The 23,154-nt window shown below is 43.8% G+C and overlaps 1 protein-coding gene across 1 annotated transcript; it reads left to right on the forward strand.

The window, feature by feature from the left end:
* Positions 1-140: 140 nt before the first annotated feature.
* tbc1d19 (TBC1 domain family, member 19) lies at positions 141-21,135 on the forward strand (the record flags this gene model as incomplete). Its single annotated transcript, XM_083667721.1, has 21 exons — positions 141-239; positions 422-494; positions 623-668; positions 3,783-3,858; positions 4,101-4,175; positions 4,290-4,353; positions 4,857-4,903; positions 5,015-5,125; positions 5,419-5,491; positions 5,900-5,938; positions 6,927-7,039; positions 10,846-10,920; positions 11,146-11,208; positions 12,555-12,639; positions 12,773-12,817; positions 12,942-12,974; positions 17,444-17,553; positions 17,757-17,848; positions 19,683-19,798; positions 20,029-20,099; positions 21,061-21,135. The coding sequence occupies 21 exons, from the start codon at positions 141-143 to the stop codon at positions 21,133-21,135; spliced, it is 1,581 nt and encodes a 526-aa protein (XP_083523847.1).
* Between the last annotated feature and the right edge of the window lie 2,019 nt (positions 21,136-23,154).

Consider the following 23,154-nt stretch of genomic DNA (forward strand, 5'->3'; position numbering starts at 1 on the left):
ACATTTTGCGTATCCATGTTTCCTCTGAATGTCTGGTCCTTAGTTGCTAAGTAACCACTGCAGAGGCTCTATCACCGGATACCCAATGGATACAGAAAATCAAATTGCCTTGTCGTAGTTAAAACAAACGAGCCCTGAAAATGATGGATGAGGGAACTGAGTTATCTCTGACAATCGGGCAAATTGTCCAGCGACTGAAAGGAACTCATTTACACTCGCAAATAGAGAGACAGGCCAAAGTGAGTTGAAGCTCTGCAGAGTCGAATAAGATGTGCAACACCGAGTAATGTCCTCCTAGCTGTCAGATTTGACATTTGACAGCTGCTAGCGTTTTAATTTACTTACCTAATATTGGAAATAGTTACTTTTTGACATTCTGAAATTGACATATTGAATATTAACCTATTTTTGTTCATTTCAGGAGTATTTGCATCAGCCCGAGATAAAAATAGAATCTCTTAAAGAGGACGTGCGCAATTTCCTCAAAACATCAGGTTTGCCTGAATGCTTGACAGGTGTTTTTGTGGAGAATAGTGGAGACTTGTCTGAACATATTACAGTAGTCCTACCACATCATTTTGCAAATTATGGGTGGTTGAAATATTTTCACATTGTGTTGCAGGTTGGGAGAGAAAACTCCAGAATGCGGTATACAGAGAATTGAATGTGTAAGTGTCTTTTCCAGACGTTTTGACATCATTTGTTTGTTTTGTATTATGAATAATCTATACAGACACACACACACACACACACACACACAAGACCAGACCCTAAAACATCATCAACGGCATCAACTTTGTTCTGACCATAAGGTTAGAACCATCTAACCTCCTGTTATGTCTGACTGACTATTTGCCTATATCAGATATGGAGGGATGCTTGTTAGTTTGCATGGCCATAGCTCAATTTTTAAACAAATTAACAAGATTCAAGATTCTTTATTTGTCACAATGCAGTTGTGACAGTGCCACAGAGGAGTGCAACAATACATTTAAAATAAATAGAATATAAACAGCAGTATAAACAGCAATGTAAGCAATGTACACAATGGAATGACTATATACAATGGCATTGACAGGTTGTCAGTACAGTTAATTACAGTGAAAGATGAGTCCGCAATGGGTAATTATGTGTGTGCGTATGTGTTATGATGTCAGTGAGTGTGTGAGTGACTTGACTGGTGGGGTCGTCGTTGATGATCCTGATGGCATGGGGGAAGAAACTCTGTCTTAGCCGCTCTGTTCTTGCTGCATGACAGCGAAGGCGTTTGCCTGACCGCAGCAGCTGGAACAGTCCAACACTTAGGGTTGGGTGGTATAACGGTAATACGGTATACCGCAAGATTTGAAAATGCCCAGGGTATGCTTTTCAATACCGTCATAACATGTCTGCTCCGTTATCTATCAAACTGCCAAATTAAATGCTGTTTGTCAATTCACAATGTGTAACAGTGCTGTTCAGGAGCGTAACTTGTAGGGTGTTGCACGTGACCTCTTCCACCTAAGGTTAGAGAAGGAGAAAAAAAAGATCACTAGCGCTAATTACTTGCTAAAGCAATTGCTGCTATATGGCAGCATTTCGGGTTCCGACCTGACGATAAAGGGGAGCCTGCAGACTTGGACAAGGTTATTTACAAGATTTGCATGAAAAAGATGACAGCCAGAGATGGGAACACTAATGGGAACTAATCTACACTCGCACCTCAAACTGAAACATTCATTAACAGCTGCACGGAAGGGATGTCTGCCTGTATCAAGTGCTGCTGTCGGGTTCAAACAGCTATTCGCTGACAATGGATTTGTGGTTGTCAGTTAACATGACGCCATACCTGCCTTTAACCGTCCACTTTGTCACACACGACTGGAAACTACAGACTAGCTTTTTTCCAGAAAACCACACGGTGGACAACATTGTTGATGCACTCTGCACGGCACTTGGATGCGAGTAAACTCTCCATAATGACTGACAATGCTGCTAACATTGCAGCCGCCATCAGGGCCCTGAATTGGCCATGGCTCAACTGTTTTGGCCACAACCTCAATCTGTCGGTGACAAATGCAGTGCAGAACCAGAGGCAACAGACAGTCCGGCCCTCAGGAGTCTGCCGTGCCATGACCGCCGCCTTCTCTCACAGTTGGCCCCGAAAGAGTGTGCTCAAAATGAAAGAAGCGGAATTAGGATTCCCAGAGCATAGTCTCATAACAGTAACTAAATCAATATTTTATAGACAAATGATAGCCTATAGGCTATATGAAATAGGACATGAGAAAAGTTATATTATTACGAATTCAGTGTGTGATGCTTTTTATTAAGCTATAATATTATGCTATCCAACTGTTTATTTTAGTTTGTCAAACTGAGATCGGGATGTAAAGTTTAAATGATTGTTTAGGCTAAATGTCATACAGTTTAGCAGTCACTAAATAAATAATTCAGTTTTTCCAACAACATTTTTTTTTTTGAGGACGGTATAAAGGTATGAAAAAATGTATACCACCCAATCCTATTAACACGCTGTTTGTGTGATCAAATCTGCTGCTGGATCAAATCATCTGTTGTTGTTGTTCATTTCACAATATGAATTCTGGTTCCCCCAAGTGCATTTTGACAGCGCTTAAGCTTTAGTCTTAGGCTGAGATCGAGGACGCTCAGTTTTTCGCTGCAACATAAAGTTGAATTATGCCTTCCTCTTTCGGACATGAGTCATCCGTATGTCCTCGTTTAGGTGACATGTTTACATTGGGATGAGTGTTTTATAACACAAGGAGAACTCAAGGGCCCCCTAAAATAGTTTAAATCCTGTTGGGTCCAGACGGCCAGAGTCATTTTGAATAGACTGGATGATAAGTGGGCAGAGACAAGAGACAGGTGGTGGATCCGGTTCATGAACCCAGACCGTCTCCAACTGGAGGACGATTACGGCCAAACTACATGGCGCCCGTCACAGCTCCGTTATGGAAGCGCCCTTCAGCCACTGCTGAATCACTCCCACAGTTGCCTATGAGACATGCTACACACAGGCTCTTGGAGCAGCGTGGCCTCACGTCTGGATCACAGGGCTGGAGTGCAGGTACAGGCTTCAAGTCTGTTTCCCTCTGTCCGCTCCGTGTATCAGAGCCTCTCTCTGGTCTGTCGCTTGACTGACGGCACGCTTCTTGTGCAGCATCCCCAGTGCAACCTGACACAAATGTTCTGCTTATGGGTGCCATGCAGTTTGGGTGTTAGGGCCTCTGCTACTCTAGATTTTTGTATCTGAAGTTTTTACCTTGGTCCATAGAGATCCTGGTATAATAACTCTTGCCGTGCATTGTTGTAGCCTGTCTGGTGCTTTTACCCTATATCATATTGCTTTTCTGTCTCACATCTTATACTGTGTCTGTAGTTGCATTATCATGTATTGAATTTCAAAGGGTCAGCTTTCTCTGTATCTTATTGCATCTCTCTCTCTCTCTCTGTCTCTCTCTCTCTCACTCTCTCCTCTATCTCTCTCTCTCTCTCTCTCTATCTATCTATCTATCTATCTATCTATCTATCTATCTATCTCTCACTCCTTTTCTCTCTCTCTCTCTCTCTATCTATCTATCTATCTATCTCTCTCTCTCTCTCTCTCTCTCTCTCTCTCTCTCTCTCTATCTATCTATCTATCTATCTATCTATCTATCTCTCACTCCTTTTCTCTCTCTCTCTCTCTCACTCTCTCTCTCTCTCTCTCTCTCTCTCTCTCTCTCTCTCTCTCTCTCTCTCTCTCTCTCTCTCTCTCTCTGTGTGTTTGTGTTGTCTAGTCGGCCGCCCCCCAGCCACTCTGCAGCCCCCACTGAGCACCTCAAGGAGCCGCTGGCCTACATGCGCAAAGCCCAGGTCAGTCTGTCTCTTCCACTCTCCATCACTCTCTCTTACTCTCTTTTCTCTCCCTGGCTCAGTTTTTTGTGCTTGCTTGGTGAATATGGAGATACATATGCTTAGTACAGCATTCTTAGTAATGCATTATCTTTGTAATCATTTAAGCTAACTGTTTGTGTGTGTGTGTGTGTGTGTGTGTGTGTGTGTGTGTGTGTGTGTGTGTGTGTGTGTGTGTGTGTGTGTGTGTGTGTGTGTAACAGGCTAGCTGGGAGAAACGAATCCTCAAAAGCCTGAACAGCATGTGCACAGAACTTGGTGTGCCGTTGGCTCGCAAGGTAAACAGAAACAGTACTTAACGCCGGCTGAGGACATCTAGAAATGCTTTTGGTGGCATTGATATGTTCATGTGTCTGTATTGGTCAGGTTGAGTCTCACTCTGTATTTTCCAGAGGCCTGCTCTGGAGCAGAAGGAGCTGACCAACAAATGGAATGAGATGGGAACAGACGAACCAGGTCTAGCTACACTCTGTTTGCCTAAGAAGTAGTGTAGATTACACAGTTTATATTTGTGGAGTTATTACTGCATTGCAGACAGCTACATCTCCTGCCACTGAAATTGAGATAATGTGTGTGACAGAGAGTTTCTGTATACCTCTTGCATTGGTGCATCCCACTACGTTTACTCTGCAAAGCTGTGCTTGTGCACAGAACCCTGTGTAACATAACAGTCTCCTAACAATGCTATCTGAGAGAGGAGGGTATGATAACATTTACGAGTGTGTGCCGGCCTTTGGCATAAACACTAGCCCTTGTGAATCAAGAAGCTAACCAGACTCCTGGGCTCCGATAACGAGCAGAACTCCTCTCCCAACCTCCACCCCAACCTCGTTCTATTCTGACTTCTGACTTGACTTAACTGTCATGGATTTCTCCCTGAAATCCATGTTATACCAATCAAATTTCCATAGAACTCTGTTAAAACATCATATGATCCCTTTGTCGTGGGTTCTCTACAGATCTAAGCCGCTTCAGGCCTGTCTATGCCCCTAAAGATTTCCTGGAGGTAAGAAATGTCATCTCAATACAGACATCCCAGAGTGGGGACATCAATCTCTTATAAAGGTGATGGGGGAAGACTACATTTTCCTCAAGACTACAATTCCAATCATCACAGGTGCTGATCAGCCTGCGAAACCCGAACCATGACAGCAGTGAGGAGGCCAGCGCTAAGAGCCACTGGGGCCTCATCCAGGTGCCCCTCCACATCAGAGACATCCCTCAGATGGTAGGGTAAAGACTGACCCAAACCTGTGTATACCATACAGTATGTGTCGCACCAAACATTGCACATGTGCTGTTTCTTCATTTCTATGTATAGTATAGTATATTTCTTCATTTCTATGTATATAGTCTGTATGTATGTTGCATTATCATAGTTGTATCAAACTTTGTACATCTTTTAATGATGCTGCTTGTTATACCTGAAGTAGCCACTTGATTATGTTAGCCAATGATTACGGTATATCGAAGTGATATGATTTGATATTGTAGATCTGGTGTGATTTTTTTCCCCCTCAGAGAGAAGCCTACTCAGAGCTGAGCTTGACTACTGGACACCTGGGTATTGATGACCACACCTGTATCCATCCAGGTGATACTGTACATGTATTCACAAACATCACAAACCTTTTATATTTCTTGCATCACTTATTTCATATTCCACATTTGAGCTAAAAGAACTTCCTGTGTACAATTTATCAGCCCAAATCTTCACACAAAACATGTTTACTGAGCAAATACAGAAAATACAATTAAATAAACAGTGGATATCATATCAGTGTGTGTCACTTTCCCATGCCATTCTTCAGTCTGTGATCTCTCAAACAATGTCTGTGTGTCTAGGGTTTAAATATCATCGTCTTATGTTTGTACATCAAACTGATAAAGTAGTTCGTTCTGGAAACAAAACCACTTCAGGATGACAACGGACACATTGTTATTTTCTCTATTCTCTCTCTCTATTTTTTCTATTTTTATTTTCTTTCCTATTGCTATTCAGATTTGTTTGAAAGCGAGCATGTTCACATCGGGAAAAAAGGTAAGATAGATAGAGGTCTTGTACATTTTTTGATAATGTTTATTCAATAGAGTGTATCTGACTGGATTGTTTTGGTCTTATTGTATCCTAGGACATTTAATCTCTTGGAGGTGAAGTTTAGAGACAAACACACACACACACACACACACACACACACACACACACACACACACACACACACACACACACACACACACACACACACACACACACACACACTCCTCTTCTGCTCCCTTAGAAAACCCCTAATGTTAGCTGTTGCCATAACTAATCCTCTCCTTCACCCTCTCAAGTGGCCTAGTCCCCCTGCACTTGTCCAAACGGGCGAGAAGCGCACTTTTACACTCCTCTTTGTCCCTGCACACTGATCCCACTGTAAACATTAGCCTCTTATAGAAAGGAATTAGACTCCGGCTTGACTCGGGGGACACATACAAACACAGGTACCATACTGTATACAGCCCCTCAATGTCCTCAGTGTCTGTTCCCCTTGGGCTGGAATGCGTTTTACACCCCAGAGCTGAGGCTAGCGTAGGCCAAGTAGTGAGTGCACTCTAAAGTCGGAATAAAGAAGACAAGAGCCTGTATGTTTATGTTGTGAAATGTTTTTGCGCTCTAACACCTGGAGTCAAGGGCCATGTGTGTTTGGGACCTGTCATAGTCGATGGAGGTTCAGATAGCGTGTTTTAGCCAAGTATTATTCAACAGAGTGTTCAAGTGGTCTATTATGGTGGAGTGATTTTGTTGTGAAGCGTTGCTGAAATGACAATATCTATGCAGTATCTTATTATATCTAGATATCATTCCTTGTGTTATTACTTTCGATATAGGCCTATTCACACAGGGCAACGCTATTTGTGTGTGCGTGGATATACAGTCTCTTCTGTTGTCACTGTTTTGATAGTGTGAAGGTATTGTGTTAGTGCTTTGAGGTGTGTTTGTGTAGAGTATGCTGAGGTATGTCCTCTCTCTCTCTGTTTTTTTTCAGTGGTGAGTGGGCAGGACAGTGCTGCAGCGCAGCAGTACAGCAGACAGGGCTGTCCCACGGGCCTACGGGCAGACCTCTGGGCCCTCATCCTCAACTCCACCAATGAACCGGAGGTAACATACACACAGGCATGCATATATGAACACACACACACACACACACACACACACACACACACACACACACACACACACACACACACTCTCGCACATAAACAATTAACGTATTGCAGTGTGCCTGTGTTTGATATAAACCTGGCATGGACATGCAGCTGCTGCTATTCCCAAGCTCCTTGTTTTCGTGGGCTTGAACTCTCTACCTCTTACACTCTCCAGTTAATGATTTGCATGACCCATCTTTCAGACAGGTGGGGAGATGATTAGGGAGTCTCTTGATAAAGTTAGGATTTTCATCAAGTTTTTGTTCAGGCCTGCATTAATCTCTTTTGGTTATTATCCATACATTGAATGGATGTTGATGATTTGTATTTTTCAGTGAGAGTGTATGAGCACTTATGTTTATCTTAATTGGTATTTATGGTTATTTTGTGTATACATTATTTTAATGCACATTTATGATTGATTAAATAAATAAATAGTTTCAAATAATTCATCCAATAAAACATTTTGCATGAGACAAGATTCTGCATGCATGCAGTTTATTAACTATCAACCAAAAAATATATTTGCTTCATTCCATTAGATATGCCCTGAATGGATATACAGTGCATTCAGAAAGTATTCAGACCCCTTCACTTTTTCCACATTTTGCTATGTTACAGCCTTATTCTAAAATGGATTATTTTTTTCCTCATCAATCTACACACAATACCCCATAATGACAAAGCCAAAACAGGTTTTTAGAAATGTTTGCTAACTTATTAAAAATAAAAAACTGATATCACATTTACATAAGTATTCAGACCCTTTACTCAGTACTATGTTGAAGCAGCTTTGGCAGCGATTACAGCCTCAAGTCTTCTTGGGTATGACACTACAAGCTTGGCACACCTGCATTTGGGGAGTTTTTCCCATTCTTCTCTGCAGATCCTCTCAAGCTCTGTCAGGTTTGATGGGGAGCGTCAGTGCACAGCTATTTTCAGGTCTCTCCAGAGATGTTCGATCGGGTTCAAGTCCAGGCTCTGGCTGGGCCACTCAAGGACATTCAGAAACTTGTCCCGAAGCTACTCCTGCATTGTCTTGGTGGTGTGCTCAGGGTCGTTGTCCTGTTGGAAGATGAACCTTCACCCCAGTCTGAGGTCCTGAGCGCTCTGGAGCAGGTTTTCATCAAGGATCTCTCTGTACTTTGCTCTGTTCATCTTTCCCTTGTTCCTGACTAGTCTCCCAGTCCCTGCCACTGAAAAACATCCCCACAGCATGATACTGCCACCACCATGCTTCATCGTAGGGATGGTTTTGGCCAGGTGATGAGCGGTGCCTGGTTTTCTCCAGACATGACGCTTGGCATTCAGGCCAAAAGTTCAATTTTGGTTTCATCAGACCAGAGAATCTTGTTTCTCATGGTCTGAGAGTCCTTTAGGTGCCTTTTGGCAAACTCCAAGCGGGCTGTCATGTGCTTTTTACTGAGGAGTGGCTTCCGTCTGTCCACTCTACCATAAAGGCCTGATTGGTGGAGTGCTGCAGAGATGGCTGTCCTTCTCCCATCTCCACAGAGGAACTCTGGAGCTCTGTCAGAGTGACCATTGGGTTCTTGGTCACCTCCCTGATGATGTCCCTTCTCCCCCTATTGCTCAGTTTGACCGGGCGGTCACCTCTGGGAAGAGTCTTGGTGGTTCCAAACTTCTTCCATTTAAGAATGATGGAGGCTACTGTGTTCTTGGGAACCTTCAATACTGCAGAAATGTTTTTGTACCCCAGATCTGTGCCTCGACACAATCCTGCCTCGGAGGTCTACGGACGATTCCTTTGACCTCATGGCCTGGTTTTTGGCCTGACATGCACTGTCAACTGTGGGGCCTTATATAGACAGGTGTGTGCCGTTCCAAATCATGTCCAATCAATTGAATTTACCACAGGTGGACTGCAATCAAGTCGTAGAAACATGTCAAGGATGATCAATGGAAACAGGATGCACCTGAGCTCAATTTCGAGTGTCATAGCAAATGGTCTGAATACTTATATAAATGTGATATTTCAGTTTTTTTATTTTGAATAAATTAGCAAACATTTCTAAAAACCTGTTTTCGCTTCGTCATTATGGGGTATTATGTGGAGATTGATGAGGAACATTTTTTATTTAATCCATTTTAGAAAAAGGCTGTAACATAACAAAATATGGAAAAAGTGAAGGGGTCTGCATACTTTCCGAATGCAATGTAGTTGTACATAGTTGTACATACACACATATATCTTTTACAGATGGAATGCCCACCAACCCATAGTTTTCAGCACAGATGTACAGAAGCCATCCCCGGGCCATAAATAAGCCAGGCTAATGTTTATGCCAGCCTGCTCTAACTTGTACCTGGCGCTGAAATGCCAACGTAATCAAACTGTGGCGATTTAGCAAAGTTTGCTCAGACAGATGGCAGGCTCCCTGTGTGGCAAATGGCCGTGCCGCCCTGCGTTTGTATAAGCCCTACACTCCAGGAACCCCTGCTCGGCCGATAAAACAATGCCTGCTGTAGGGAGATTGATATGATTTGATGTACAGAGAGTTACAGGGACCCGGCATGGTCTGGATAGTGTTAGCCATGCCAGGCACTACAGCTGTCCACCAGCTATGTGTGCCACTGCCTCAGTTGTGAATGACATTAAGCTAGAGAGCACCTACAGTGCTGTTTTAATGCACAGAGCTAGACAGTTATGTAGCCAGAATCAAAACATCCTCAAAGACGACCTCCTGGCTATATTCACCAATCACCACCATCCTTTTAAACAGAACCCCTCCCCCCATGGCACTGTAAGAATACGCATCACCCCTCATTCCGCCTGGTGACATACCTTCCCACATCCCACAATCTGTCATGTTAATTGGGGTTAGAGATCCCTAGCTCAGACAAGCTAATGGCTGGACACCTCTAACAGCTCTAACAGGAGACAGGACTCCCTCTGTGCGATGGATTGAGGGGGTTAGGGTTAGGGTTAGGATTAAGGTTAGGTTGGTATCGAGGGAGATCTGGGTTTACATAAAGTCAATTGAAATTGAACTTTCAAGTATGGGGAACTGTGGGGCAGTTTGGATTTATGTTATGTCCGGGAAATATAGTCTAAGATCTAGGATATTTCCTAATTCTTAGAATTATTTTAGGGGATTATTGAACAGTAAAACTCAATTTTAACCTGAAAGCTGGTTTCAATAACTTAATCTGTGTGAGCTGGTGTGACCCTCATATCTGGTAGATGCTATCACTGATACTGTCAGGAGATTTTAAATCCTTTCTGTGTTTTGAATTTGTCTCAAAGCACTTCCCCTTGACTCTCTCCTTTCTCCGCATCCATTTCTCATTGCCAAGGTGCTTGAATTCTGTCTGAGAGAGGGTTTTATTCCTCGTTTCCTCCCTGTCTTCTGTCTCCTCGTTCTTTTATGATAGCTTATCTCAAACCGGAGACAGACCTGAGTTCAACTACATGCTTAGACATGTTTAAATACTTCCTGTGAAGCTAGCCATGCTCGAATCGTGGTTATGTCAATGTCAATGTTAGCTGACGCATACATTTGACAAAATCCACAAGGTGGTTTTAGGACATTGGATAGTGATTTTGGTCAGATGAAAAATAAAAACACAGAATTTTGCCATCTAATTGTATTAGCAGTTGTGTGACTTTTTGCCTTCCAATTAGTGGCTGTGTATGGTTGTATTGATGGGTCCAATGTAATTTGTACACACCGGTTTTATCTTACTGTACCAAGGATGTTGGTGGTACAGTACTGAAGGTAACTGTTGTTTGATGTACAGGATGTGATGCACTATGAACAGCTGAAGGCTGGGGTCATACACCATGACCTGCTGGTGGACAATCTCATCTACAAGGTACAGTAGGTCTACTGTTTATCTCTGTGTGATCCACATTTCTATTATACATTGTGAACTGAACAGTGGAGCTATATTTCTTATGACTTCTGCTCTTTATAACCTCTTCTTTGAGATGAGTGATAAATCACTTCTGAAGATATATAGAGATTGTATAGGGATATAGATTAATATTTCAAAGTATGGATTGTTGTTCAGTTTGGTCTGGTGCATTCCTTTCACCAGGATGTGAAACTCACTGCCAGTAATGACGACTACTACTTTGTGTTTGAAGATTTTTTGTATCAGGTATGGGAAACTCTCACCCTCTCTCTCTCACAGTACTGTCTCTCTCTATAATGTCTCTAGCATAACGTCTCTACTCTGGATATGTTTACAAATTCACCCCAGCCAGATACTAATGGAAAAATTATATGGCCTATCTATTTATGTTGCTAGTTACAATGTTTTATATAACACTTATGTTTGTATAAAAGGGTATGCATTATGTCACAATAGTCTGCATGAATCCTTATACAGTATACAATACTCCTTATACAATACTTGCATAGTATTACTCACATCTACCGCAGTGACATGCTAGTAGTATGAATGGATATACTGTTTGAATATTGTAGATTCAAACAGTATATCCATTCATACTACTAGCATGTCACTGCAGGACTGTTAGACATAAATACATACTGTATTGATATAGTGTTATCTAGCTAGGCAGTGATTGATACGTGTTCCCAGAGGTGGAGGAAATAACATAGAGACAGGATTGTAAATGAACACCAGTAGACTAAACAACCCCTGAACATGTACATGCAATAACATTATCATAGATATAGGCATTTAGATGATAGAACCCACTTTAAAATAAATAAATATTGAAAGTTCTGAAAATATTAAAAAATTCTTCTTTATTTTATATTTTCTGAACTCTACTTGCATCAGACAACACCATAGCGAGAGAGGAATGCCTCTAGTCTGGCTAGCTGGTTTATTTGTAACGGCTGTGTTTGTTTTCCTCGTGTTTGAGTGAAAGATAACGACTACTTCGCCGAATCTGGTTCACGGTACATTATGTCATCCCGAGGTAGCTTATCAACGGGCACAGGTGTGACACGATAAACCACAACATCATCAATATTGATTGTTCATGAACTCACTAGGCAGTTGAAGAATGCAGCCATTATACTGTACAAGACAGGACTGATCTAAAACCACAATACTCAACAAGAGGCAGTGTGTACAGTCCTGTTCCTCTGTGACACTCGATGACCTTAACTGATGAAATCAGTGATTTAGAGTTTTATTCTGTTGATATACCAGCCATATAATTTGTTGAGCGTAATGCGTTGGTGAAATTGAAATCTACTCCCAATAGGAAAGGAGATTACCATCAAACGCCCCTCCAGTCATATTGTTCTTTCAAGAAATGAGCGACCACTTGAGTTGCTGCTACTTCTCCTAAGTGCATCCTGGAATGCTTGGGCAAGGCAGATGTTTTTAATATATTTCCCCTTCCAGCATTGAAACAACCCACGTACCAAGTCATTTGCCGTTGACCAAATAATGTGTGTTAATAGTCTGTATTCAGAGAAGTGTGTGTGTGTGTGTGTGTGTGTGTGTGTGTGTGTGTGTCATAGGTCCTACTGTGTTTTTCTCGAGACACTGCAGTCCTGGAGCACTTTAGCTACAACAGTGCCACTCCTCCCAAATCCTATATCCAGGGTGAGCCATTTTACCCGTGAAAAGGATGTATACCTAACATCTGATCGTATTAATCATCATTGCAAGTGTTTCATATGTAAGGAATTTTGCATAGGGATGTATATACATCTTTATGTTGGTTGCTTCCCTACAGGCAAGATGGGAGTGGAGGAATTTGCCGTGGTGTATCCCCCCAATGGTGAGAGAGAATCCCTAACCTCAAATGTCAGTACATATCACATATGCTGCACCTGTAGCTAGTACTTTAAGTGTGTCCTAATTTCATAGTAAGTGATCCTCAATTTCTCTCCCATATACTGTAGGTGTCATCCCCTTTCATGGTTTTTCTATGTATGGTGAGTATGGGTTCTAAACACCAGAAATAAAATAACAGTCAATAAAATCCTTAACAATTACAAAAACAATCATGATTGTTTAATCATCATCATTGCTACTGTGTATACTGTGTACACGTTTTTGTCTAAATCTTCAACTCTTCAATACCCGACTGGAAAACCAGTTAAGATTGTGATATCATTTTTCTAAATCAGCTATGCTTTTATTGAGAGATTAAAAGCCACCCAATTCATATTCATTATAAGGACACATGTGTTTTTCTTTCTAGTTTATCATTCCATATACATTTAAATATGTTTTGCTCATATAGCTCAAAAAATGATACTCCTGGAGCAGGTAAAAACATGAACACATAGGTAAACTGGGATGCCACTAATGAGATCAGAGTTATTTTAGTATAGATTGTTAAATGTTTTCCTTTGTACGGCTGCAGAAAAATGTTGTTACTGGCTAGGGGTGAATTTGGGGAGTGGACTCACCGAATTTCATCTTTCTTTCTCTGGTGGCTCCCTCTGCGAATCTTGCGTGCATGCAGGAACACAACAGCTAATGTCCGACACTGCAAGTCTATTTCAGGGGTTTATTGTTACCCGTGAACGTCTGAAGAACCAGATTGACGGCACACAGAGAAGGTGGTGGGGTTTAGCCCGAAGGCGTATTTAATAATAAAAGGGGAAAAGGGGTAGGAGGGAGAAGGATAATCCAATAGAGAGTAGTCCAGGGTCGGTCCAGGGTTTGGCAAGCAGGCGGGTAGTCAGACAAGCAGGGGTTCGGGAAGGGGCTGCAGTAGTCAGGCACGAGGCTGGTGAGAGGCCTTACTCCGGGCGCAGATGGTGCAGGCGGCGACGTACTCCCTGGTGTTCGCCTCCATGGCAGGCCACCAGAATCGCTGGCGGATAAACGAGAGGGTCCTGCCCGCTCCCGGGTGGCAGGCGAGGTGGCAGGTGAACCTACTGGCGTGACCCCCCTCCAGAACTCGGGATTGGACTGCCGGGGGAACGAAGACACGTCCGGGGGGTCCGCCTCCTGGGCTGGGGTGGGAGCGTTGGGCAGCCCTGACCACGGAGTCGATGGCCCAGGTGACGACGCCAACCACTCGGGAGGGAGGAAGGATGGTACCGGGGGTAGATGGAGCCACCTCCTCCGGGGCCAGGCGGGAGAGTGCGTCGGCATTGATGTTGCTGGAGCCTGGCTTGTAGGTGATGGTGAACTCGACCGAGTGAAGAAGAGGGCCCAGCGCGCCTGGCGGGAGTTGAGCCTCTTGGCCGACCAGATGTACATCAAGTTCTTGTGGTCGGACCAAACCACGAAAGGCTGCTGGGCCCCCTCAAGCCAGTGTCTCCACTCCACCAAGGCTGCATACACTGCCAGCAGCTCCCGGTTGCCCATGTCATAGTTTCTCTCCGCCGGGGACAGACGTTGTAAGTATGTGCAGAGGTGTATCTTCTGGTCCTCCGCGGACACCTGGGATAGGACAGCCCCGAGGCAGGTATCGGATGCATCCGCCTCCACAAAGAACTGACGGGATGGGTCGGGGTGGATGACTCAGACTCTTCAGGGTCGAGAAGGCAGCCTCCGCTTCCGAGGACCAGGATTACGGGAGGAGCATGGAGGTGAAGGCGGTTAGTGGAGCGGCCACCTGGCTGAACCCCCGTATGAACCAGGAAACGTCTCAGCTGTTGGCGGTTCACGGGTTGGGGCCACTCCACCACCGCCTGGATCTTCTTCTCGTCCGCTCGTAGGTGACCCTTCTCTACAATGTGGCCCAAGTACTCCACGGAGGCGGCGTGGAATTGGCACTTCTTGGCCTTCACAAAGAGTGTGTTCTCCAGGAGTCGTTGGAGGACCAGACGGACGTGCTGATGGTGCTCCTCCTCCGTTCCAGAGAACACCAGGATGTCGTCCAGGTAGACTACCACAAAGATGTTGAGCATGTCATACAGCACGTCGTTCACCAACGCCTGGAAGACGGCCGGGGCATTAGTGAGCCCGAAGGGCATCACCAGGTCCAGCTTGGTGAAGACGGCTGAGCTGAGGTTGAGCTGATGATGTAGAGGCAACGCTGGTCCCGGAAACGCTGCTCGCGCTCCGCTGCGGACAGACGGGACCTGCCCACCTGCATCGGCTCCTCCTCGACCCTGGGAACAGAGGTGGGAATGGGGGGCATCATGGGAATAGGGGCTTGGGGAGGTCCGGAAGAGGAACTGGAGGGAGAGCGGCCGAGGGGGGTCATCCACCCTGGAGACAGAGTCCTGACCTGACTGCGTTCATAACGCCTCTCACGCTAACCCTAACCCATCTCCAGGACGAGGGTGACCAGCTCCTGATAGGACGAGGGGCGGTTCTTCAGAAGCCAGTCCTTGATGTCATCGTTCAGTCCTCGCTTAAATGCGCTGTGAAGCGCCTTATCCCCCCAGCGACTCTCCACCGCGAGGGTACGGAATTCCACGGAGTAATCCGCCACCGAATGGTTCCCCTGGCGGATGACGTGGAGGGGGGAAGCTGCGTTGGAGCCCTCCTGGGTATGATCGAAAATGAAGCGGAACTCCGCCTTGAAATCCTCGGAGTTAGATGCCAAGGCGGAGTTACTGCCCAGAGCAGCGACGACCCACTTCAGCGCGTGCCCGGTCAACAGCGAGATGATGAAGGCCACCTTGTCCCCTCCGGAGTGGAATCTGCTGGGCTGGAACTGGAAGGCCAGCTCGCATCGAGCCAGGAAGCTGCGGCAGAGATCGATCTCCCCTCTGAAGGGGCAAGGCGGCGAGAGGTGAGGCTCTTGGAAGCCATGAGGAAACTGGGCACTGGGTCCGCGGACTGGGCTCGCATCTGGAGGTGGCGCCGGCACTGATGATGGGAGTTGACTCGAGGCGCTGAGCTCGAGTCGGGTGAGGCGCTCGGAGATCTGGTGGAAGGCGCTGTCCAGCTGGTCCGTGACCCGGTTCAGGAGGGTGCTGTGTTGTTGAATGATGGCTAGCAGGGGATGGTCGGAGACACCGGCCCCTGCCTCCCTCCGGCTCGGGTCGCTAACACCGTCCGGTTCTGTTATCTGGCCAGGACGTTCTGTTACCCGTGAACGTCTGAAGAACCAGATTGACGGCACACAGAGAAGGTGGTGGGGTTTAGCCCGAAGGCGTATTTATTAATAAAAGGGGAAAAGGGGTAGGAGGGAGAAGGATAATCCAATAGAGAGTAGTCAGGTAGGCGGGTAGTCAGACGAGCAGGGGTTCAGGTAGGCAGGCGGGTAGTCAACACAGGAATGGGCTAGATCCGTGGAAGGTAGACGAGGGGGAATCCGAGGAAGACAAGGGTTCTAGGGGATCACAGGAGAACGCAGTGAAACACAAAACAAACACTGGAGGATATGCAAAGGCTGGAGGTGTAAGTGATACTCTAAGAGTTACCATGGGACATGGAACACTGGAATGGAGTTTAGGCAGGGTTCTTATAGGGCGGTGATTGCAGATGGTTTGCAGGTGTGCTGAGTGGAGACAGGGAATAGGTGCGCTGTCGACTGGGAGGTGAACGCTCCAGCGATGATTGCTAGGGCCTCAAGGTGGTGCCAGAGGGCCGGTCAGGGAGAGGGACCATTACATTTATATTATTATTAGAATTGTACATCCTTAAATCGGATAGATTTGAAAAGAGGTCAAGGTCTTCACTAAGACGTTGCACGGAAGTACAACTAGAGTCATCAGCATACATTAAGACTTTGAATCCAATCCCTACATTTTCAATACTCTAATGCTAGGATTTCATCTTATCTTTACAGTGAGTATCTTAATTGTCATGATAAATATGTATGGTGATCATGTATAGCCTTGTTTTACACCCCTGGATAGTGCAACTATATAAAAGAAATTACCATTATTTATAACCTTACATCTGGGGTTACTGTATATCACTTTAACCCAATTAATTACCTTTCACCAAAATGACCTAACCCTAATACTAACCCAAAATGTAGCCATTTGTTTATCAAATCTCGCCTCACTTTGTCAAAGGCTTTCTTGAAGTCTGCTATAAACATCAAGCCAGCTTTGATGAATGTCTCATAATGATCTATCATTTTAAGTAATTGTCTTATATTATCCCTAACTGTATGTATCGCCCCTGTAGAAAGACACTGATCATGGTATACAATATCTGAGAAAAACCCTTTTGATACGATAAGCTATACATTTTCAGAAGCGTCACATTTCTTTGATGAATTGGATCTTTATTGACCATTTGCCTCTAGTTTGAATAACAATGAGATCAAACCTGCTTGTTGGGTATCAGAGAGTAAACTCTTATCATATGAATAATTAAAACATGTTATCAAAGGATCTCTAATTTGTTCCAAAAAATGTATCACCTTGATGGGAATACCGTTTAGGCCAGGTATGTTTCTAGACTGAATGGTCTTTATTGCTTGTCCCTTTATACAGTAGATCCCTTGCTGAGGTGTTTCTCTGTGTCTGTCTTCCAGTCTCTCCTCTGTGTTTCTTGTACAATGAGCCCTCCAAGCTGTACAGTGTGTTCAGAGAGATGTATGTGCGCTACTTCTTCAGACTCCACTCCATATCCTCCTCCCCCTCGGTGAGCATATCACAATGAGATCATGTGTTTGTGTGTGTGTGTGTGTTTAATCTGCCTGCTCTTTGTTTATAAGCCATGTTGATGCTCATAAGATGTTATGTCTTCTATTAAGATATACTATAGTATCCTTGAGTCAGCAATGTGAGGCATGTGTGTGTGGGTGTGTGTTTTTGTGTGTTCATATGACAATATGTTTCTTGTAGGGAATAGTATCTCTGTGCCTGCAGTTTGAGAGGCTGCTTCAAACTCATCTCCCCCAGCTTTTCTACCATCTACGAGAGATTGGAGCCCAGCCGTAAGTTCACACACAGAATAATCATTTGTGTAGCATTGTGTAGTCACTTCATAATTTGAAAATCATTATCAATCTCAATGTTTATTACAAAGCCTTACTGTTAGCTTGTTTAGCTAGCTGGTGGTTGACCAAGTCAGAAGGATGAAATATGAACTTCAACTCATATATAAGAAGTCAGTTATATTCCCTGGGGATTCACGTTGTGAGTGGATGAGAGCGGGCTGCACTCCTCATCTCAGCTGAAAATCGAATGTTTGCACGGCCAGACTCTTTGCAAGCACTGACACTGTAGCAAGACTTTTAGGTCATATAATACAACATCAAATGTCATACTTTCGCTAGCACACACTTCTTCCTAGCTTAACTCCTTCATTGTAGCAACTAAAGACAGAAACAGAACCCTAGACATCACCAAATAAAACATGTAGAGCGACATCCATTTTGTTCTACAGTACATCATGTTCTGCAAAACACATTTCTGCAGGAGTCGCCTTACTTTAAAGGAGCAGGGCATAAGTTTGTCATAATTCTGCCACCTCTGGCTATCGCGGCGAAATTCAGTTTTGAATTTCCAAACAACAACATAATAATAATATACCCCCCCCCCCCCCCCCCAAAATAGACTTGCAGTGTCGGACATTAGCTGTTGTGTTTCTGCATGCGCACACAATACAAAGAGGCAGCCACCAGAGACAGAAAGGCAAAAAGTCTACTTAAGTCTACTCCTCTAGAACACCCCTGGCAGTAACAACATGTTTATATGCAAACCGAGTGTCACTTAGGACACTATTTTAAAATGGAGTCAAGTCTCAAAATATTTCTTTCAAGTGACATCATTCCCTGATCCCTACCGATTAAACATACTCATTACAACCATTAGGAAGATTTTAGAAAGCTTCAATGTTACATACTGGACCTTTAACACACATTTACAAAGATGTTTCTGACACCCTTACAAACACGAGTGAATGTGTGACAGTCTAGGGAGCATAAAATAAGAATGTGTTCCACTGCACATCTATCCAGTGATGATTGAGGCAAATAGGTTGGAGCTTACAAACAAAACTTAATGATAAAGTGATGGCCACATGGGTTAAATAGTATTTCAACAACAGACTTTGAAAAGGTGTCCTTCCATAAAGTCTATGGGAGTTTTCTATGGGAAGTCTAGTGTATCCACTACATTTCAGGACTGCATTACTCAGACCCTCAAGTCTCTGCCTTAATGAGTGGGAACATTTTTTGCGTATACCTCCATCTAGTGGCTAAATGCTGCTCTCACACTTACAACTCCAGTTTTACTTGTCACATTGGTCACAAAACTAGTAAAAACATGGCTCATTTGCTTCAAACAGATGTCCAATATGTTGATTATTTGAAAGAATGTTTTTTTTTTTGTGCTATTTATGGGTAAAAAAAAGAAAAGAAAGAAAGACAAATGCTTACATCTGCACACATATATGCACACACATAATCATCCATTGCAGACTCATCCTCCACTGTAATTATCTGTACTGTCAACCTGTCATTGCCATTGTATATTGCCATTCCATTGCGTACATTGCTTCACCGCTGTTTATACTGCTTATACTGTTTATATTGTTTATACTGTTTATACTGTTCATACTGTTTATATTTTTTTAGTACTTCTATTTTATTTTATTTTATTCTATTTTTAACTTATTGTTGCACTACTCTGTGGCACTGTCACCTTTGCATTTCACTGTATACTTGTATGCATGTGACAAATAAAGAATCTTGAATATTGAATCTTGAATGTATTATACAGCTTTGAAGTGTCTGACTGTTGTGTAATTGTGATGTTGTGTACCAGGTTGCGTATTGCCTTCAAGTGGATGGTGCGGGCATTCTCTGGGTACCTCTCCACTGACCAGCTCCTTCTGCTGTGGGACCGCATCCTGGGCTACGACTCACTGGAGATCGTAGCATGTATGCATGGCAGCTTCTGCATGAAACTAGCTCTCAATATGGAAACCCTTATTTCACTATTGACTAACTATAACATGTAAAAAATTGACTTTGCGACAAAGCACTTTTACAGTTTTTCTAGAATATTGAATTTGATATATTAATGTGCTACGGAGCCGGCATTAAGCAGTATTGAAACTTAAGTGTGTGGTGGGCTTTGCCCCCCCCCACTCTCTCTCTCTCCCCCCCAGTCCTGGCAGCGGCTGTATTTGCTTTCCGCGCTGAGAACCTGATGGAGGTGACGTCACTGGCCTCAGCTGAGGTGAGTGTGCCTTACACTGGGGGAGTGACTCTCCGGTTCCTGGCCTGTCCCATTGCTCTGCTGCATGCAGCCCCACGCGCAGCCGTCCACTCTGTCCCAGCGAGACTGAAATAGCCGTTGACGTCCGGCCAGCACTCGTAACCCTGTCTTCTGCATGCACATACCCCAAAAACGCTGGCTGGCCATTTCAAATCCTAAACCATACACCCCCCAATCCTAGCCCCACTCCCCCAAATCGCTCACACTGAAATGTAAAAATGTGTGTGTGTGCATGTTTATGTGTGTGTTTATGTGTTCTGTAAGTGTGTCAGAGAGGAGAGAGAAAAAGGAGAGAGAGAGAATAAATAGAGAGAGAGAGAACAAGAAATAGAGAGATTCCTGTTGTTTACATATCAAGATCAACAAACCGTACAGGTCACTAAAGAAAGACAGACCATTGAGCTCCCACACCCACACTGTTTCCCCAGAGCGTGTGACTGACAGCTTGAGTAAACCTTGAGGTGAAATAAACGCCTCCTCGTTCTCCCTCCTCCCTCCTCAGGGGGTTAATCCACACTGTGACGCACGGGCGTCAGGTTGACCTGATGCTAAGATGTTGGCCCACAGTATTTGCTTGCTCATTTACCACCTGGTCCATTGGAGAAGGTATCATAACATGGGCTCCTTATTTTTAGAGCCAAGCCGAGGGCTGAAATATAAGACCCTTTCTGTAAACATGATAGGGCACCTAAATTTAATCCCAAATCCCAAAAGGCCAGGGTGGGGAGCGGCATATTCCTTGCATGAAGCATACGGGGCTTTTCACCCCTAAAAGAGTTTCTGGGGAAACTTTATGACATGGAATTGTTCTTTGAGCACTGTTTTGTGGGTCAGTTGTTGTGTCCTGCTCTGCTGTACTGTATGTCCTTGTTTTGCCAAAATGGCTGCTGACGTGGGTTCTGTTTGACGACCCACACTACAGGCTGTCCTCGCCGACCTTTCAACTCTGAAGGTCATGCCCCTCATCCAGATCTTCCTTTTCGCCACTGTCATCTGAGGACCTGTTTGTGCATGCCTGTGTGTGTGTGTGCTCAACCGTGTTGAGGAGGAGATGTGAAAGAAACCGTGGTCGCCAAGTTGTTCCCATGCCAACACCAGGTCTTTCAAAGATGCCAACGGCTTGTATGTAATATGAAAAGGCAAAAAAGTGACCCATGAAACATGTATATCCTCCGTAATATTTCTGCACTGGGTCAAACACAGAGCTACATTTCTCTCTGCATGCACGCTACAGGAATAGTTATCACCATGTATCATATTATTAGATATATTATACAGTATGTAAGTATAGCCCTCAGATGAGCTAAGCTAACCTCCTTAAGCTATGCCCTCTAAGTAAGATGATATGTATGCCAATCCTTGTACCATCTGAGATGTCTTGTAGAGGCTGAATTGCATGGAACAGTATTGTATTGTACTGTAATATGCAGTTTGAGAGATGACAGTGGTATCTTCTGTGTGCCCACCGATTAGTGTTAATTAGGTCTTTCTTCCAATTCATATTTTAGTGGACTGTTTCTGGTAATACTAGTCCAGTAAAATGAGCAGATTGGAAGCTGCTGTGTGTTAGGTCTTGAAATGAATGATCAACTAATACAGAAATTATGCTAAATAAGATGCCTTTTTGTATGCACACCATAACAACATCAATAGGTTTTCAACTCAGTATTTATGTTTTTATGTATGTATGTAAAAGATTATTGAAGCACCTTAGTTTAAGTTGGTCTTAATTGTATTTATTGAATGTATTTTATGTATTATTGTTCCGTGTTTTTATGGATTTCATGAAATATTGTTTTCACACCTGTATTGGCCTTGCCTTGCTGTTTTATGTTTTTTTTGTGCCCATTGTCAAACGTGTGTCCGTATTATGTATTACTTATTTATTTAATTTTACGTTCATTTCAGTTTTTTTGCCAAGGGACAACAATCCATCATATATTATTTTGATCAAACAATGCTCAGTGCTTATTTAATAAAACAACTGAATTTCAAACCTGAAATCAACAAGCTACTGCAGATTCTGTCTTCAATTCTGACTTCCCCCTTGGTAGTAGAATACTCTGACACTCATTATTTCTAGTCCTTTACTGAGACATGTGGCCCCTAGATTGCCTCCTTTAAAACTGCCACAGTAGCAGTTTGGCCATGCATTCCCCATAGACAAACATAATGAAATGTCAGTCTTATTATGTGATAGGGTAAATATTTGGACAGGGCGTACTTTACTCTGGCAGCTCAGCAGAGCATTGAATTTTAGGAGGCTGAATCAGTAATTAACAGGTAGCAGCACTGAGCGACTTCACAATCTACCCACCCCATAAGCCCACCCTAGCATCTGCTATGCCGTCGCTTTGGCCTCCGTCTCCTCTATCCCTTCTGTGTGCTCATATCAAATTATGCTGCTCGTCTTTTTCTCTCTCTCTCTCTCTCTCTCTCTCTGTCTGTCTCTCATGCCTCACGCTGATCCCTATGGCCTGGTCATGCCTGCTACATCTGCCACCTGTTTACCCTGACTCCCACGGCCTGCCCTGCTTATCGCCCCCCCGGGGCCGGCTGTCTTATGAGCTCCCATGCCTATGGATCTAGGTCTCCCTGGATTGGACATGCCACAGCTACACTGCCCCTAGTGGTTCATATGATGGACTGCAGGCAAGATGTGCCATCCGTCATCACTCTACTGCTGTCTGTTGCTGAAAGATTTCTTGTAGATGCCACTATCAGGTTGCCTGTCTCCCTTGGGGGCACTAAGTTATGTATTAATATAACATTTGCTTGTGTGGTCCAATTGATAGTAGTTTCAATGTCAAAGAAAAGCCTTTTAGGAAAGCATTCATTTATGTTAGTTGAAACATATGAAAACTGACATGTTCCTTAAAGACCATGAATTTAAACCTATTGGATATATACAAAAAAGGATGAGGCCTATTGTTTAAAAGTAATAGTCATAAAGATAAGCTATAAGATTGAAATGAGATAGCTATTTTAATGTATAGTCATTTGTTGAGACCTACAT

Source organism: Argentina silus, assembly GCF_951799395.1.
Source record: "Argentina silus genome assembly, chromosome: 1".
Taxonomy (NCBI): domain Eukaryota; kingdom Metazoa; phylum Chordata; class Actinopteri; order Argentiniformes; family Argentinidae; genus Argentina; species Argentina silus.